General features: G+C 33.6%; 1 protein-coding gene across 1 annotated transcript in view; it reads left to right on the plus strand.

Annotated features, from left to right (window-relative positions):
• Nucleotides 1-6,519: 6,519 nt before the first annotated feature.
• Nucleotides 6,520-14,510, plus strand: part of LOC123710656 (V-type proton ATPase 116 kDa subunit a1-like) — a 30,604-nt gene continuing 22,613 nt past the window's right edge. The window contains exons 1-2 of the mRNA XM_045662693.1: nt 6,520-6,621; nt 13,082-13,203. Of these exons, the coding sequence (XP_045518649.1) occupies nt 13,096-13,203 (108 nt within the window). The 5' untranslated portion in view covers nt 6,520-6,621; nt 13,082-13,095. The remainder of the gene's footprint in view (nt 6,622-13,081; nt 13,204-14,510) is intronic.

Below are 14,510 nucleotides of genomic sequence, written 5' to 3' on the forward strand. Positions count from 1 at the left end.
TTTGGACAGTACAGTCATTAAGGTATCACTTCACTTAAGAATAAAATTATTATGTTAAATGACTGTTAAAATATAGTCTTAATCAAATTATTCAGTCATTAATTACTGAATTTTAATTAATTTATTTTAAAATTTACACAAATTCCGTCGAGTAAACTTTTATTGTATGTTAAAATTACTAAAATCCACGTGAAATAATATTTGACCACGTCGAGTTATAGTTGGCTCGGTTAAAACTGTTATAATATCTTCCAAATGTTTTATGGTGCAAATGTCATCAACTGTTGGATATGAAAAGGTCATTCCTGTATCACATTTAGATTCTTAAATTTTCGTAAATAAATTACTGTATGATTTACACCATTAATCGAACGAACGTTACCTACAAAGTGTTTTACACTCTTTTTTGTAGAGAATTTAGATGATGTTAGGATTCCAACGATACATCATACCTACATAATAATATTGATTTATTTTATTTATATATAATATATTATGTGGATGACTGGTGAAATATAAAATACAACATACAGACATAAATTCTGAAAAAATTACTCTCATTTTATGGCAGCCATATAAAATAAAACTAAATTGACAACCCTAGATGTTTTTTGACGGCGGGCAATGTTGACAATGATACTGCTGCACATTACTGAGTAACTTTGCCCGCTATCATAACTTTGGTAAAGCATGAGTTACAGCAACGAAACTATCATCAAATTGTTTTACATGTCAAACGATCCATTAAACGTATCGGTGTTTTCGCCATGACGCACAATCCACTTCCAAATATCCACGGAAATTTTCCCGCAAAAACACACTCCGTCTTTAACAAGTGCCGACAGGTAACCGAGTCTAGTTGAAAGCACACGTGTTATTATGTGTCGCCACATGTATATTTTATTTTCTGTTAATATTATCTATGTTGTCATAAGTTTGATACTTTTTTTGACATGAGATGATTTCCTTAGAAATTGTATTTTGGGCAAAGTTTTCCCTGGTGGCAAAGTTGGAGTATTTTACGGTAATGAATTTTGTCAACAATAATTACAAAAGTTATTCAAGTCAGCCTGGATCTTGTGACAGTCGCCTACTTTGTTTATTTTTAAGTAGGTTCTACCTTATGTTCGCTGATGATAAAAAAATATATCTAATTAGAATCTTTAGTCTTAATATTTCTGTCATAAAGATATGTATAGAGGACAACAATATATGAAGTAAGTAATGATTTGAATCGAGCGGCGTTTCGATACGATTGCAGCACTGATTATTGCTAACATACTAGCGTTTGCATTGGGTCAATGTACCTATGTTGTTTTCGAATGTTGTGGCGCTCAAAGTTGTCCGGAGAAACGCCAGGATTGTGCTGCCTTAAAGGGAAAGTGAAATTGCCATTATTAACTCTGCCACCTGAGCCATTGCATTTATTGCTTCGTGGCTAAACACTCGAACCCCGACATTTTCTATCAAACACTTAAAATAAATGTGCGTAGGCCAACGTCATTTAAATCACCACAGATTGTTAATGGTACAATATTCCCTATAAATTACATGTGAAGAAAACAATACGGACGGTACCCATTGGAATATCCATCCATCCATCGACAATCGTTCTAGCAATTATCTCTGCATCTCCAAATCAGTTACGCACAATACCGTGGGGAAGATTTAAGAAAACAAGTGAAACGATAGAATAACATGTGATTTAGTGACCGTAAATAAGACTTGGCTTAAAGGTCTCGTTACCAGACCATAAAATTATTAAAAAAAAAAATCAGTTACGCACATTATATTTTGCTATTATCATTTCGCCAATCAACTGCGGTCGAAATAAACCCTTAACTCAAATCATCGAATTTATGGTGCTATGTGAAGAAACTTCAGCTGACAATAAACAAGAGAGTTTCATTTCTGAAGGTTACACCTGCTAAAGATTTCATTTAGCAATCGGTAATGGTCGAATATCTATTGACGAATGGAGCGGATTAATTTCATTTCCTCGGAATTTCTGTAACTTTGTCTCATCGAAATATCAATCAATAAAGTATTGTCAAACATCAATACTAACCTAAACTGTTTAGCGCCTAATAATAAAGATGTAGATGACTTAAACTACATAATCTAGAATGAGATCATTGGTACACTGTATTCATTAAAATCAATTGACTGTGTAACAAATGAAGATTGAAACAATTGAATTTTTAAACCGCTTTGATGTTTTTTGAATTTTAGACTTAAGGTTGGCTGTAGCAATCATTCTTTGAAACGTAATCCAAACAAAACTGTGCAACGGAACACGTCTGGTGAACATTGTGATTTACGCGACGGTAGTCAAAAGAAAATTTGAGGTGAAGAAGTTCTCATACATGGTCAATTATATTCATAGTCACGGGTGGGAAGACCACCTTCGTTATTTGTTCTTGCGCCTGATAATAAAACAAGAAATGTCGTCTATCACCTAGCTGCACACTTCACCGAAGAGTGCAGCTAGGACCCAAAATACGCTGCAAAAAATTATCACTACCATTACTTAATTTTTTTTATTGTCCTAATAAACAAATTTTAATCGAATACAACATCTGCTCATTTAATGCTTCTAAGGCGGAATTAAAATTGAATAAATCAAAGTTTTTTTAACGGAATGAGCTATATTTTTAATAGTAAATGGGAATACTATGACTACAGTTTGTAATACAGCGTTGAAGCGTTTTTAGGTCTGGGCCTCTGTATCTGTTTCATGATCAGTTGTTAAACTAATAGGCAAGTAGATGGTCAGCCGGTTTCCTCACGATGTTTTCCTTCACCGTTCGGGCGAATGTTAAATGCGCACGTAGAAAGAAAGTCCATTGTGCCAGCCCGGTCTCGAACCTACGACCTCAGGGATGAGAGTCGCACGCTGAAGCCATTAGGCCAACACTGCTCTGTCATTTTTACATATCACAATAAAGACAAAAGGAAAAAACATATTTAAACGAGAACACATTATTTTTAAATTCAAGGAACCAAAAACTCTGAAACCTAATTCTCAAATTGAAATGAGAAACGTTACATATGATCAGCTCAGCGTCACTTGAGCCAGGATTACAAGAGAAATATCACTTTAAACCTACAAATAAATACTATTTATACGACTAACACATTAATGAAAATATACTTAACGTAATAAAAAGTAATTATCACAAAAACTGGTAATGCATACGAAAAGTTCGTCATCATACAATTATTATTTTTAGAATCTACACACAATATTGGAGGAAGGAATATCACGACAAAACATCTAGTATTAGTAGCAAAAGTGGAACATGTTCTACTCTCACCGTCTGAATAATTGCCTGTAATGTGTGCGGAAGTAATAATGTTTATAAAAAAGTGTTTAATGTTACTGCTTAATTTTATTGGTACATTCCAAGCAGATCGTAAACAGGTCTGTTATGTTTCAGACGCACATCGTAAACACTTCATTAGGAGTTACAATCATTTACAAGATACAATATATAAATATTACACATAATATGTTTGCCTATTATTATTTCAATTCAAATTATTTGAATCAGATTTTTTTTTATAATACATGGGTAACACTGAAATTTTTAGAACTAGCCAGTTAGAAACATTGCTAATGAAAACTTAAAATAACTTTATTCATATAGGTAAACAAGTATACTTATGAACGTCAAAAAGAAGTTAAATTAATTGTAAATGTACATTTACTACCAGTTCGCAAGCCAAGGGCGTAGAGCGGGTAAAAAGAACTGGCAATGAACTTTCCGCCACTCTTTTTAATCGCCCAGTATTGAGTCATACAAATTGTTTGAACTGGAGCAAATCAATCCCAAGGATTAGGATCATTTAAGTTTTCGTCAAATTTATTATTTTCTCCTGAATGAATTTCTCCCCCTTTTCTTTCTTATCTTAAAGAAGCAAGGGGTCTATCCAAATTCTTGGCTGTCTCTATAAAATATAATAGCGAACAGGTATAATAATAATAAATAATTAGACGTCCGCCATACAGTCCTGACCTGGCGTCCTGCGACTTTCATTTATTCCCAAGAACGAAAGATAAGATTATGAGCCCTGAAGATGCTGTGAATGCGTAAATACCATACATGAGACCCCTAAGGAAGAATGGGCCCACTGCCTTTCTCAGTGGTTCCACCGAATACGACGATGTGTGGAGAGGAACGGTGAATACTTCGAAAAACCATAAACGTATTGGCTTTCTATATTTAGTGTTACCTATGTATAGTGTGTAAAGGGTATAACACGCTGTAACATTGGAGTCATAGACAATATTGTGCCTCTTGTTTATTTTCTTACAGGCTACAGCGAGCGGAGGGCACAAAAACGATGTGCCAAACACTGTATTCTTACCGTTCGAGCAAATATTAATTACGTTCCTGGAAATTTTAAAATATATTGCACTTTTGCTTCCCTACGTACCTGCTCTTCATTACGAATGTCAGGTATATGCTGACTTTACCAACACGTCAAATTCTTTGTTTCACACCACTCTGTGTTCACCTTATCTCAGTGATAGCGGAAAAATGAGACCCATTACCAAAGGCGACGCCGACTGTCGAGAAGGGAGGGGGGAGCAGGGGTAGATGTAGGTAGAGGATAGGGGTTATATAAAGCAAGTGAAGTAAATAAACCTAACCCCCGAGTGTCGTCCTTTATTAAAAATCTCACTAGTTTTAGAAAAGCGCTATAAGTGATACTGTTCACAATTTTAGTTCTGAAGCAAAATCTCTCTTAAATGATATCATTTAATCAGCAAGGGCTAGGACCCTAGTGGGCTTTAGCCTCCTCAAGTACACTTCACCATCACAATCTATTCAGTGCTTCCGGCGGCAATTTCGAACCCGTATTGTTTCAAGGTCCTCCACAACTCCATTCCACCAACGCAAGTGTGGTTTCTCGGAGACGAACATAGTGTCAAAACACTATAGAACACTAATACTGTTTATGAACATTACCTTAGTTTAAGCTATTCTATTGTAGTAAATTAAGTCTGCATAATATTACTTATTAGCTATAATTATTGTAGGCTATATGCTTGATTGAATTTCATGTAAATTCACACTCTTTTTTGTGAACTTTATTGTAAAAAAAATAAAGTTAGTTCGTCCGGTTCCTGTCACACGTAATCGATTAGAGAATTGATACAATTTAATCGTATTCTATGACCACATGTTTAGGAACATTGTCAAAGGGCCCTAAGAAGTGCACATTCGTTTCAAGATGTAAAAATGTCATAAACTCATAGACAGGCGTCCCAAAATGGGACATGAAGGGAAAGTAGCTTAAATTTCGTACATAGTGTATTTTGCTGAAAGAAGACTGTTATTTTGAAAAGTTAGTAATTCTGCATTCAAAGAATTTCTAAAAATTACTGGCCTCGTCAGGGAATCGAACCAACTTAAATGTAAAAAAAGGCCCCTACTTTTATGCCAATCGAAAGAATGACCAAAAACTCCATAAACATGAAACTGTCGTAGTCAATTAAGTGGGTATTTTTTTATAAACTAATTAAATAAATGCTCAAAATATCATCGCTCTTGTCTTACGCAAATCGCCAATATTTTAATGAGTCTGCTGCCTTTTGATTTTCTTATCATTTTATGGTGAATACTCGATATGATATGGCACAATTCTGTTTGTAACTTTAAAACGCTTTAAACTTTGGTACGCTACTAACTACTAACTATATAAAATATAGTTTAAATTTGTACTTTTGGAGCATCAGGATCAATTCACGATTATCGCTAATTATAATTTGAGACAACAAAGTCGGTAATTGCCCTGGGTAAGTTAGCATGAAAGACAACCCCTTCGTCTACACACAGATTAAAACTATTTACAATTATTCTCTAGTTAGATAATTTACTGTACTTACGATAATACAATGGATGATATCCTCAACGAGTGGAAATTTTTCAATAGACTCGTCTTGGCCTCAGATATATTTGTTACGTTCATAATTTATTTTCATAAAAAGTGATAAAAGGTTCCTGACAAAAATCGCCAATTGTTGGGTCTCAGGTATTTATATATTTTATTTTTTATATTACCTATAATCACGACGTTTTTATTCAACGCACGAGCAATGGTTATATCGAGCAGATAAGGGAAAACGTTAAATTAGTCCTGTCAACAAACAATGACAACATCAGTCAGTTTTAAATTAATAAATGACACGCTGTATATAAGATTGCAGCAACAGGGCAGTCAGAAGTCAGTTTTCGTAGTAGGCCTTTACAAGACCCGCTAAAGACCCTGGAGGGGAATAGGAGGAGCTGTAGAATATCCTCAATAAACATTAAAATGCAAGGCATGTACCACTATCCAGAAAGTCAAAAAATACGAAGCGCTCTCTTTAACTTTTTTGATACATTGCGCTTTGTAAATTGTTCAAATTGATGAAATAGGCAAAAGGAGCATTGTATTATACAACATTTTATCATCTCGTTGTGACGAAAGCAAAACATTTTACTGTTTAATGCAGAAGTCAGTCGTATTTTGTCGCAGACAGTCGTTAGTTCGCGTTTGGTTTATTTTAAAATGTATTCCCTTCGCGTAATAAACTAAAATAGTGTTTGTGATTTGTATGCTATATATTCTGTGAGTATTTTTGTTACTAGTATTTGGTGATTGTTACTGATTGTTAAAAGTTGACATTTGAACTATGATGACCTGATAACAAAAATTTTAAACATTCTGGAAGTGAAAACAGTAGATAAGCGTTTTTAATGAGAGAGTTAACTTTGTAGTTTTTGACTAGTTATAATGTTGATTATAATATCATTTTTGTAATTGAAAAGAAATATATGACAAAAATTATTATTATATTTTTATCCATATGCTAACTGCCCCCGCAATCTTTGTCTCACCTTATTATGTTTTTGACTTTTTACCTTAATATGGTGTTTTAACCTTTTAAGTAGTTATATAATTTGCTATGCTACCCCAAAGAGACTGTTTGCTTTTCCAGAATAATAATCGAAATACTAAAAACCATAAAACTAAATTTTTAATTATTTTTATAATTTTTCTCTCTACCAAAAATCTTCCTCATAGTTTAAGGAATAAATAAAACAAATAGTCGAATCGGTCCAGATGTCTTACAAACAATTTTGTGCCTGTTTCTCTATATCTTCAATAAATACAGGTGATTGACCTTTCAACACGAATACAGTGTGATCCATGATAAATTAATAAAGAGGCCATGACAAAAAACCCCTATTTACGAGTTTCGGGATCATTTTATTATTATATTATTGGCGTTGTAGTTCTTTTAAAAAACAATTTAAAAGCATAATTGAAGAAAAAAAATATGGTAACAAATGTAGTTGTTAAATCAATATTGATTTAGATAAAAAAGTTTATTTGAAATTTAAAATGACAAAATACGTAATGCGCGCTTTATTTTTAAATGAACCTGGCATATTTTAAATGACTATCTCTCTGCCATGTTTGTCTTTATGTATGAACGCGATGAACTCATAAACTACCGAACGGATTTGTACGGTCATCAATATAGTGTGATTCTAAATATTCACTTAAATATGAATATTTTTGTTGAAAAGATCGTGTACAAAAATCAGATTAGGGTAAAAAACTGCCTTCATCAGGGATGGCGAGGACCTTCACAACGTACTTGGCTCACTCCAGTGAGCTTCCGTCCTGCCCTTCAGGCGAGGTTCGAGTCTCATAGGAGACGGCCTTGCGCCAACAGCATTTTTTTCCCCCGAAATTATAATAATTCAACGTTGCAGCGGGCGAAATTGAATATCTCATAAAATACTCCGCTCGCCTTAATTACAAAGAAGAAAAAAGAAAAAAAAACCTTGAACCTTTAGGTACAAACTTGACGTAAACAGAAACAAGGACACAAAACACTTAAAACGCATTTGCAAAACCAGCATGTGACAGCTTCAGCATATTGTTCGCATCATAATAGATTAAAAGTTAGCAGTTTGTTACAAAAAGAGACAATATTTAGTTTGTAATATTTGTAATATTCACTATCACTACATAATAATATTTAACAAAAATGTCAAAGTTTAACCATTTATTAATGTCGGTAACACAATGTACGTATACTTATTAACATCAAAAAAGAAATACATATTAAATTCTAAATTTTACAAATCCTCGAAAAATTTGAGGCTCGCGAAAAATATTGCCATATTTTGTTCGCATTTATTATATTTAAAAGAAACGAAATCCAAATTAACATACCTCCGTGCTAGGACACCGAATAATCCAACTGTCCAATCGAATCTTTTTAGCCATTATCCATCACCAATGCAGGCGAATACACATTTGAGTCGCAGAACATGAGAGATAATTCCTTCGATTGATTTTGTGCGTTTTAAGTGCTGTATTTTTGGTATATTCCATTTGTTCTTATCGTCAACGCGTAGATGTACGCTATTTCGTTTTACTAACTCACCTAAGTATCTAATTAAAACGGGAAATTGTTATATTGGTATTCTGACCCTACACGCGCGAAGAGTCGCAAATTCCATGTTTTACATTGTACTCGTTGTTATGTAAACATAAACACTGATATTTATTCAAAACTACATACGAGATATATGTAATATTATCTCATTGAAGTAATACATTACGTACATAATAATAATAAGCCTTTATTCCACATCTTTGACATACATTTGATAAAAAAGATAAATTTATAGTTTTAACTAAGATGCGGCCCCTGTCCGGGAGAAGGCCTCCTTCAACTTTTTCCACCCTAATTTATTTTGTGCCATCGTCATCCAATTTCTACCAGCTACCCTCTCGATCCGGTCGGCCCATCGCTCTATAGGTCTTCCTTTGTTCCTTTTTCCTTTCGGGCCCGTCCATTCGGTCACTGCTACATCATACTGCTACATATACTGTTACATCATCTGTCATCTGTACAACGGGCAACGTGGCCTGCCCATGTCCATTTAAGTTTGAGGGCATATTGCTCAGCATCAATAATATTGGTTTTTCTGCGAATATATTCACTATAATGTTTGTCGCGTAATTGAATTCCGAGAATACTCCTTTCCATCGCACACATTAGTTACATACATTACTATTATTACTTATATTTAAGGTCCTACAAGAAAATAGCGCACGAATTCTTAAAACTCAAGCTTTTTGGCAATGTGTGTACCCTGTGCGTATCACTTAACATCAGGTGAGACTCCTGCCTGTTTGCCTCTTGTTAAAAAAAGATTCGTATGCTTGAGAAATATAGAAGTCGATAAATATGGGATTATTCTGTGCACAAAAGTTAACACTTCAATTATTTTAATTCTCTAGACTGATGAGGATCAGTCTATTGACTGAGGAGTCAAATAACGCAGAAATCCGTCTGTCCCATGCTCCGTTGCTCGTACCGAGTGTATAAAACATGGCGTACACCAAAATAAATTGATTCCTATGGCCATTTTAGTTAGAAACCTAATTCCAGGCTATATTTTTGCCTTTTTTACCAGAGTACTAGTACAGATATATTTCTTAACATACTTATAGATGGCAAGAGAAAAATAAGTCTCTATATGCAGGTACAGTCGATAATTTGAAAATCAAAGGACCACAGATAAATTTCAAATTACCAATAGTTTAAAATGATAACTGTCTAAATAACCACGTGGAATTCTTTAATCAAAATTCGTGATTAATTATTTCTATATTATTATAGTATTAACAATTAAATATTGAAATTCGTGATTTTTATTAAAGTCGAAAAGAAGTCCATAATATTTTTTTGAATGAACGCCTTCAGTCTATCATTGTCCAGAGTTAAAACAATTCAAAGGTCGGTCGGTGCATGATAAACACTTTAAAATTATAGAGAGTAGGGAAACGCAGATTTCACATTATCGCATGTTGGCCAGCAAGATACTACTTCAAATTACCGAGAGGACCAATTTTTCATTGATTTTATTCAATTTATCGTGTATTGTGTGTGTGTGAGATTTAAATTATGCGGAACCTACTACATCATCCGCCGCATACTCAAATGTAAAAGTTTTTTTTTGTTGTCGAACGCCTAATGACCTTACTCGTTCAGGCTTCCACTCAAACTACAAAATCATATAAAACTATAGATTCTTATTGGAAATAAAAACAAATGAAGTCATGTTATTTCTATATGGTTCTATTTCTACAGGTTATACCAAGATAAAAATATGCATCAAAACCCACTCATAGGTCCAGCCTAGTGAGTGCAAAGTACATGCTTGTATGCGAGATCTTGTTCCTTTTAGAATATTTCTTAATAATAACTAAGGGGGTTGGGGGGTTGTAAAATACTGTACTACTTTATGAGTACATTCTTCATCAAATGTGTTGAAATTCCAATAACACTTAGGAATAAATTAACTGTTATACAGTTTTATGTCTTCTCTCTCGGCCAGTTCATCAAAAAAATCATACTGCGTTAAGTTATGAGTAAAATATATTAAATACGTATAAAGATTTATAGTATGTAACCATGAAAGCCGGAACGAGCTGGCTCGCACTCACTCCGTAAGAGTTATAGGTTTTCCTACTACACTTGTGGCCCCGAAACCGTCCGAAAGCCGAAAGCTTTTGTTTCACTTTAGATTCTATATGAACAAATTGACTACGACTTCGTATTCAATAACGAACAAGTACAAACATTAGTTATTATTATCTTCTACACGAGTGTGTCTAAAAGTTACATATTACCTAAACGATTACGTATTTAATTAGCAGCCTGAAGCTTTGTTCTAAATTTTCAAATCGTCCCAGTAGTTTTTAAGTTTTTAATATTAGTACAGACGATATGTTACTAATAAAGAAATCATAACAATCAAATATACAGTATTAACAATTTCCATAACGTACATAGAAATAATAATTAAATTAAAAGGTTTGGTCCCTGTCGCAGTGTCCCTTTAACGCTGGCAGCATTCGTGATTACCATCACTATCTACCACGCGCCAGCTTAAATCTTTAATTAGCGAATGTGCACTTAAACCTCCCTTGGGTCTCTCCGAAGAGAACAAAATCGAAGTTGGAGAAAAGACTCTTATATTTGAGCCGTTTATTATTTTCCGCCTGATCTGCGACCGCCCCGGCTTCTTTGCTTGTCCGAGGGTGAGACGGGGCAAACGTGTCCACACAAGTAGCATCCCATACCAAATCCCGTCTCATCTTCCAAGGAGTCAGTTGCCATCATCTCATGCGATGCCTGTTGGCTCCAAAATGGCTGGTACATTGGCTTGGAGGCCAGAGAGCGGCGTATAATGTCGTGGAGCGCGGTGTGGCGAGAAAAACGACCTGCACTCTTTTGGCAATGGAGGCCATGGTATCCAATGCTACTTACTAACTATAGATTATATTTATAGAGTAGATTGACTTATTCTAAAGTCTCTTTTCAAGACAATGCAAACACTAAGACGCAAAAATTCTTCAGTAAAACATTTTTACATATAAATGGGTAAGATCTATAATTGAAATAAATATAATAACAAATGATAAAACCATTTACTATTAAGTAGTACACGTTTATTTCTAACCTTAATCTTTAGTAACAAAATTAAAAATTAAGTTTAATTCAGAATTATAGTTATCATTGAAATAGCCAAGCGTTGCTCGCGCATTAAGAGCTATTGTGATTCAATTGCAATTGATAATACTGAACCACGATAAGACGTGATAAAGTTCGTACTATTTGGCGAATGGCCAGGTACAAAAATACAAAAGCTGTCTCGTCCGCCGGGACATTGCAAATGCTACTATTGATATTAGGTCACGCATTTAGCTAAATGCCATCCGTAAGGTGAACAGTCTGGAATTTGATTTAGCTGCAACCTTGACAAGCTTTTGTATTTTATTTTGTATGGATTGTTCTGAGCTATCTGTTTAGTGTATCTTCCACATACACTAAACAGATAGATAGACTAAGACTAGTTACACTTATTAGAATAGAGAATTATTAGACACTTAGGTGCACTGTCCTTGGACCGAAGTGTCAAATTCGATACGCAGCAAAAGGTCACATTTTATAATTTTGCAGTCTGTCTTATTTTTTTGAAGCATGTGTTAATACAAACTAGTTAAATACAATAACGCAGTAGCGCTACATATGGGGGTTTGCGGATTGTATCCATTTCTTTGATCATTTTATTTTTTATAGACAAGTAGGTGATAAAACTGAGCTTTCTATGGCATTCCGGATTCCTCGCAATATTAACATTCATAGAAGTTGTTCGTATCGCACACATAAAAACAACATTAAAACATTTTCTTCATTACGGGATTTAATAAATAAATCAAAAGATATTTAAAGACAACTTATCCGTAAACAATAACTATAAGGTCCATAAGCAAGGCTTTTTAAGTTGATGTTATAAAATAATAAAAATAAAAAAGCCTTTTAATTCCTACTTATAAAACACTTACTTACATACAATTATTAGCTTTGTTAGTAATTAATTTTGTATCCTTAATTTACTTGTGTTAGTTTTTCCTTAACCTTACTATTATACTATTATTCTTCATTCTGTAAGAACTCTGTAGGCGAAGGCCTCCTCCAAAGATAGCCAGTCCTCTCTAGATTGGGCTACTTGAATCCAGTTGGAACCAGCTGTTTTTATGAAAGTTAATATTAGTAAGAATTAAATCACAGTGTATATTGTGTTTTCACAAGTGCAAACTGGTATATGAAAGGAAGGTTGTAGCTATGTTTAAGTACAAAAGCACAACGACCTTAACCTTTAGATTTGCGATCGATAGTCAGGGCCTAATACAATTAATTCAGTAAAGGTTTGGAATTCCATCTATTTTGATTTTTTATGAAAGCCTATATCGAAACTAAAACGTTATGCAAATAACAAATACAATTGTTGTTAACTGTGGTTAATCCACAGTTGTAACTATAAATACGTATAAAAAATTTCCGAACATTGTCTTACAAGAAATATTTTATAAATATATATTTTATACCACTTATACTAGACAATCCTGAATTATTTTAAGAATTTCCTGAAGTTTCCAATGAAACACGTCTGACTACATGCTACAAAAACTGTATGTATATCTGTCTTTTCAGGTAAAGCATTAACAATGTTTCGAAGTGAGGAGATGGTGCTGTGTCAGCTCTTCGTACAGCCGGAAGCAGCTTACGTATCGATGTATGAGCTGGGGGAAGCTGGCATCGCTCAGTTCAGAGATGTAAGTTTTTAATTATGTAGAAATATTTATATTCATTTTATAGTAAAAAAACCTGCACGGTTTACAACCAGTGTACCGCGAGTTTCCTGTTTTGAATTCAAGAAAATTTGAAGAAAAAACACACTCATCATTCGCTAACATTGTATTAATAGTTTTTAAAAAAAACCTAATACAGGCAATGCTCTGCGGTCATATTCGTCTCCATACCGATACCTACTTGTGGTAGTACTAAGTCATTACTTTAGGTATATTTTTGTTATCATAAAAGTTTTGTAGTTTTTAATTAAGTATTTTATTTTATTATTAGATACACACTTACAGTCATAATCTAATCAATATACAGATTTTACTGTACAATGAATATATATTTAATATATTTTTAAATTCGTAACATCATTTACGTAGAATGTCCGACTTAAATAAATTTAAAAATACTAAGGTATTGAAAAATTCTTGATTGCTTGTAGGGTATGAAATAATTTTTTGAATCAGTCCCGGAACATTTGGATGAGTTTTTCACACACTTCACACATCCCTATTTTTTATATCTTTTTTGCCTATATCAGTTAGTAAGCAGCTCTTAACGCAGCTTCTTACAGCGAAATAATTTTTAGAATCGGTTCAGTAGGTTTTGTGTGAAAACAACACAAATGTTTCCTCTTTATAATATTAGTATAGATATATTTATTCCTTTGTATTAAAAATTACATCAGAACCTTTCACACATATAAAGTTAAGAATTGCGTATTGTTACGCAGTTAAGCTTAAAAATACTAGTGCAGATAGCGTTAGCTAAAATACCTACTGAAGTTTTCCGCTTTTATGTTTCATATTAATACTAACACAACAAATCTTAAACTATTTTAATTTTTAAATTGCTTATCAATATGGTCCTAAGGAGTAGTTATAATCACTTCGTTTCGCCCAATAATGCATGACTGTGATTATTATAGTATGAGCGATGTAGTTTTAAGGTTTTATACTTGTCAAACTCAAGGGACGATGTTATGTGACGTTGACAATCCCGTGACCTTTAAAATAATTTCCACAGTTACTAGGTTACATCCGTTGCTAAAGTGTTTGCTTGTGGCCTCTGGACAAGAAAAACATTTAAAATGCGGGAGTTTGTTATTATTAGGCCATTAATTGATATGTTTACTAACAGAACACATAAAAACCGAAATCGTACATCAAAACAACATTATCATGCCAGTTCTTTTTAATCTAAACTGCTCACCTAAAGATGTATCTGAATATTATTGTACCAACGCTGTTTTTCATTATAAATTCCTTTATATCGTTGTAGT

This window comes from Pieris brassicae, chromosome 6 (assembly GCF_905147105.1).
Source record: "Pieris brassicae chromosome 6, ilPieBrab1.1, whole genome shotgun sequence".
NCBI lineage: Eukaryota > Metazoa > Arthropoda > Insecta > Lepidoptera > Pieridae > Pieris > Pieris brassicae.